General features: G+C 51.4%; 1 protein-coding gene across 1 annotated transcript; it reads left to right on the top strand.

Annotated features, from left to right (window-relative positions):
- The first annotated feature begins 505 nt into the window (after positions 1 to 505).
- On the top strand, positions 506 to 5476 carry LOC144594959 (protein phosphatase 1 regulatory subunit 27-like). The gene is made up of 3 exons (XM_078401904.1): positions 506 to 927; positions 2022 to 2172; positions 4395 to 5476. The coding sequence occupies exons 1-3, from the start codon at positions 744 to 746 to the stop codon at positions 4516 to 4518; spliced, it is 459 nt and encodes a 152-aa protein (XP_078258030.1). The 5' UTR covers positions 506 to 743; the 3' UTR covers positions 4519 to 5476.
- The last annotated feature ends 373 nt before the right edge of the window (positions 5477 to 5849 follow it).

The raw sequence follows: 5849 nt of genomic DNA, 5'->3' as shown, positions 1-5849 counted from the left end.
ATAAACAAACCGCACACACACACACACACACACACACACACACTCTCTCTCTCTCTCTGCTGGAGTAACTCAGCGGGACAGGCAGCATCTTCTGGGGAGGGAAGGAATGGGGTGACGTTTCTTCGGTCTGAAGAAGGGTCCCGAACCCGAAACGTCACTCATTCCTTCCCTCTCCGGAGATGCTGCCTGTCCCGCTGAGTTACTCCAGCTTTTTGTGTCTATCTCCGGTTTAAACCAGCATCTGCAGTTCCTTCCCACACACACACACACACACACACACACACACACACACACACACATGTTGCGTCTTCAACCATTCCCTTTAATGGGAGGTTTGCTAATATTGTGAGCGCCTCCTCCCTCCTCGCCTGTTCTGCTCAGCCACTGAGGTGGGGGATTGAAGGGGTGGGGTGGGGTGGGAATCCTGGACCAGCCCGGGTCAGTGACTCAGGGTGGTATAAATAGAGGCCGTGACATGTATAAAAGCCAATGCGTTGGAGCGTGGGGCATTAACTGGCGAGGAAGGAGCCAGCGTTGAACGGTGCCCGTCTCTCTCTCTCGCTCTCTCCCTCCTTCCTCTCTCTCTCTCCTCTCTCTCCTCTTCTCTCTCTCTACCCCCCTTTCTCTCTCCCTCTCTCTACCCCCTCTCTCTCTCTCTCTTCCCCACACTTCCCCTCTCTCTCTCTCCCCCCTCTCCCACCCCCTCTCTCTCCGCTTGACGTTGCCGGATCCTAGCCGTTGCCATGAAGTATTACTCCCGCCGGTCCGGGTTCGCCTCGCCCCCCGCCCGTGGTCTGAAGACCACCCGCGCCGTCCATTTCTCCAACGACATCGTCTTCCAGGATCACATTCGCCAGGGAGACCTGGAGCAGGTGGGACGGTTCATCCGAGCGAGCAAGGTGAAGCTGGACACCCTCTACCTCTCGGGTGAGCGAGCGGCTGGTGTGTGCGGGTCAACGCACAGACTCACGTCCAGAGCAGGGGATGGATGGATGGATGGATGGAGAACCAGAGCACAGGCACAAAGACAGCAGGGGTGACTCAGCGGGTCAGGCAGCATCTCTGGAGAACATTGACCCGTACAGAGTGCTGCAGTTACTCAGCGGGTCAGGCAGCATCTCTGGAGAAAAGGAACAGGTGAAGAAAGGTCCCGACCAACAAGCGCCGCCTATCCACCTTCTCCAGAGATGCTACCTGTCCCGCTGAGTTACTGCAGCATTTTTGTGCCAGAGTTTTTGGCACAAAGGCTGGTGGGTGGGTGGAACGAGCTACTGGAGGAGGTCTGAAGAAGTTTTTCCTCATCTCCGTTCTAAATGGCCGACCCCTTATTCTTAAACTGTGGCCCCTTGTTCTGGACTCCCCCAACATTGGGAACATGTTTCCTGCCTCTAACGTGTCCAACCCCTCTCATCCTAAATTCTCCTCTCATCCTTCTAAATTCCAGTGTATACAAGCCTAGTCGCTCCGGTCTTTCAACATATGACAGTCCCGCCATTCCGGGAATTAACCTAGTAAACCTACGCTGCACGCCCTCAATAGCAGCATCTGCAGTTCCTCGTGTGTGTACAGATCGAGTGATGGGGTTTGTAGTGGAGGTGCCTGGCAGGCTAGGTTTTGAAGACGAGCTGGTTTGTGCTGTGAAACGTATGATTATTAAGGGGTTGGACACGTTAGAGGCAGGAAACATGTTCCCAATGTTGGGGGAGCCCAGAACAAGGGGCCACAGTTTAAGAATAAGGGGTAGGCCATTTAGAACTGAGATGAGGAAAAACTTTTCCAGTCAGAGAGTTGTAAATCTGTGGAATTTTCTGCCTCAGAAGGCAGTGGAGGCCAATTCTCTGAATGCATTCAAGAGAGAGCTAGATAGAGCTCTTAAGGATAGCGGAGTCAGGGGGTCTGGGGAGAAGGCAGGTTACTGATTTGTGGATGATCAGCCATGATCACATTGAATGGCGGTGCTGGCTCGAAGGGCTGAGTTGCCTCCTCCTGCACCTATTGTTTATTGTCTACTGTGATTCCAGGGATGGCGGCACTACACGAGGCCGTGTTGTCGGGAAGCCTGGACTGCGTGAAGCTGCTGCTCAAGTACGGGGCGGAGGTTGATCAGAGGGACGAGAATGGCTGGACCCCCCTACACATCGCCTGCAGCGACGGGCACGCCGACATCGCCAGGTGAGGACCAGGGGTAAACCCGAGGGGGAACTTTTTTTTTACACAAAGGGTGGTGGGTGTATGGAACGAGCTGCTGAGGGAGAGAGAGTCATAGTCATAGAGTCATAGAAAATAGGTGCAGGAGGAGGCCATTCGGCCCTTCGAGCCAGCACCGCCATTCATTGTGATCATGGCTGATCATCCACAAATCAGTAACCCGTGCCTGCCTTCTCCCCATATCCCTTGATTCCGCTAGCCCCTAGAGCTCTATCTAACTCTCTTTTCAATTCATCCAGTGAATTGCCCCCCTGCGGCAGAGAATTCCACAAATTCACAACTCTCTGTGAAAAAGTTTCTTCTCACCTCAGTTTTAAAAGTTTCTTCTCACCTCAATTTTAAATGGTAGTTGAGGCTGGGACTATCACGATGTTTAAGCAACATTTTGGCAGGTCCATGGATCGGACAGGTTTAGAGGGTCATAGGCCAAATGCAGGGAGGCAGGTGGGACTAGGGTAGATGGGACATGTTGGTCGGAGAGGGCACGCTGGGACAAAAGGCCTGTTTCCACACTGTGTGACAATGAGTAAAGTCCTAGCCTACTCAACCTCTCCCTATATGTTTCTTTTTTTTTTCCTAATCAGATGTACAGCACTTTGGTCAACGTGGGTTGTTTTTAAATGTGCTATACAAATAAAATTGACTTGACTTGACTATAAGCTCAGGCCCTCGAGTCCTGGCAACGTCCTCGTGAATCTTCTCTGCACCCTTTCCAGCATCGCCCGTCGCCGGCAGGCCCACGCCAACGTTTAGCTTTTAGTCTTCGAGATACCGCGTGGAAATAGGCCTTGGGCCCACCGAGTCCACGCCAACCAGCTTCAGTTCAGTTTATTGTCACGCGTGTCGAGGTACAGTGAAAAGCTCTTTGTCGCGAGCTAACCAGCCAGCAGAAAGACAAAACATGATTACAATCGATCCATTTACAGTGCGTAGAAAAGTAGGAGAAAAAAAACTGCAGATGCTGGTTAAAATCGAAGGTAGACATAAAATGCTGGAGTAACTCAGCGGGTCAGGCAGCATCTCGGGAGAGAGAAGGAATGGGTGACGTTTTGGGTCGAAACCCTTCTTCAGACTGATGTCAGGGGAGGGGGCTAAGGGAGATTCAGAGTTGGCATCCAATGCTGCAAGAAGTTGTGATGTAGTTACAGTTAGAGTGGAGGGAAACTGAGATGGAGCTGGCTGGAGAGGGTGCTCCCAGGTCATGAGTTCACACGTTCACAAGTTATAGTAGAATCAGGCTATTCGGCCCATCGAGTCCACTCCACCTTTCAATCATGGCTGATCTCTGCCTCCTAATCCCATTCTCCTGCCTTCTCCCCGTAACCCTTGACACCCGTTCCAATCAAGAATATGTCTATCTCTGCCTTAAAAATATCCACTGACTTGGCCTCCACAGCCCTCTGTGGCAATGAGTTCCACAGATTAACTACCCTCTGACTAAAGAAGTTCCTCCTCACCTCCTTTCCAAAAGAGCGCCCTGCTATCCAAGGGAGCCCTGTGATGGAGAATGGTCTGAAGAAGGGTCTCGACCCGAAACGTCGTCACCCATTCCTTCTCTCCGGATATGCTGCCTCTCCCGCTGAGTTACTCCGGATTTTTCTGTGTCTATCCTGGGATGTTCCCGTCCAACCTCCTGGCTTGAGAGAATTCCTGATGGCATCCTATCCCTACACCCTTGGTGACCAATCGGGTGGAGATTTTCACGGAGAGAACCTGCAAACTCCACACAGACAGACAACACCTGAGGCCAGGATCGAACGTGGGTCTCGGGGGGCAGTGAGGGAGTGGCACTACCCACAGTGCTGCCTCTGCCATACTCAGGGTGGCACGGTGGCGCCGCGGTAGAGTTGCTGCCTTACAGCGCTTGCAGCGCCGGAGACCCGGGTTCGATCCCGACCACGGGTGCTGTCCGTACGGAGTTTGTACGTTCTCCCCGTGATCATGTGGGTTTTCTCCGAGATCTTTGGTTTCCTCCCACACTCCAAAGACGTGCAGGTTTGTAGGTTAATTGGCTTGGTAAATATAAAAATTGTCCCTAGTGGGTATAGGATAGTGTTAATGTGCGGGGATCGCTGGTCGGCGCGGACCCGGTGGGCCGAAAAGGGCCTGTTTCCGCGCTGTGTCTCTAAACTGAACTAAACTCATAGTTCTCGCCTCACTGTATCCTCTCCCCTTCACCCCTCCAGGTATCTGCTCTCCCAGGGAGCTCGAGTGGATGCGGTCAACGATGACGGGGCGATGCCCAGGGACCTCATTGACCCGGACGACATCGAGCTTCGGGTGCTGTTTGAGCCTCGAGGGTCCGTCTGAAGCGACGGCGAAAACCGGGCCACCCGATTCCCCCCTGAGGCTGAGGAAGGCAGAGATACAGAGATGCTGCCTGACCCGCGGGGTTAGTCCACGGACAGTGAACGGCAGCAGGGACCGGGCTGTGAGGCACAAGGGCAGAGCAAGGAATCAACAGCGACCCCTCCAACTCCCTGGCCTTGCCCCCTCCAACTCCCTGGCCTTGCCCCCTCCAACTCCCTGGCCTTGCCCCCTCCAGCTCCCTGGCCTTGCCCCCTCCAACTCCCTGGCCTTGCCCCATCCAACTCCCTGGCCTTGCCCCCTCTTGTGCCTTGGTTTGGTGTTTACCAATACTGTTGCTTCCTTAATTTTAATCAAAAAAAGTTTGTTGTCGACTTTACAGGACATTTTTACGGCAAGTTACATTTAGACTTCCAGCAGTGACATTTAGGATTGGCCACTATCGCCTGTTCACTCCAGCCTTTAAACTGAGTCTTATATGCATTGGAGTCTTAACCTATGTGTAGTAAAGAACTGTAGATGCTGGTTTAAATCGAAGGTAGACATTAAATGCCGGAGTAACTCACCCATTCCCTTCTCTCCAGAGATGCTGCCTGTCCTGTTGAGTTACTCCAGCATTTTTGTGTCTACCTTGGAGTCTCAGCCTATTGAGTTTCCATTGTAAAATGTATCATTCACATAATCTTGCTTATTCCAGTGCGGCGTTTCCAATATTTCCGGTGAATAATGTTTACTGATTTTTAAATACAGTTTACCAAATATGTTTGGGACATTCTCCCTCATATCTTTACTTCATGTTCCCTGAAAACCCCTCTTCAAATCTCATCTCAGTATTCACACATTCACCCCCCCCCTCACCTGTCTGATTATTCCACTGTAACGCAAATTGAAATATTTTACCAAATTGTTGAAATTGTTATGATTTACTGTGTGTGTGTGGGACGATGCTTTATATATTTATAACGAATAAAAGTAATAGATTTTGTTATTAAGAGTTGTGAATGTTGACTTATTTTATAGGCTGCATGTGTTGTTCCCAGAATGGGGAATGTGGTGATGTAAGTTGGACACAAAATGTTGGAGTAACTCAGCGGGTCAGGCAGCATCTCGGGAGAGAAGGAACGGGTGACGTTTCAGGTTGAGACCCTTCTTCAGACTGATGTCAGGGGAGGGGGCGGGACAAGAGAACGGAGATGAGGAAAAACTTTTTCAGTCAGAGAGTTGTGAATCTGTGGAATTCTCTGCCTCAGAAGGCAGTGGAGGCCAATTCTCTGAATGCATTCAAGAGAGAGCTAGATAGAGCTCTTAAGGATAGCAGAGTCAGGGGGTATGGG

The sequence above is a fragment of the Rhinoraja longicauda genome, chromosome 6, assembly GCF_053455715.1.
Source record: "Rhinoraja longicauda isolate Sanriku21f chromosome 6, sRhiLon1.1, whole genome shotgun sequence".
Taxonomy (NCBI): Eukaryota; Metazoa; Chordata; class Chondrichthyes; order Rajiformes; family Arhynchobatidae; genus Rhinoraja; species Rhinoraja longicauda.
This window is presented reverse-complemented; position numbering and strand designations above follow the sequence as displayed.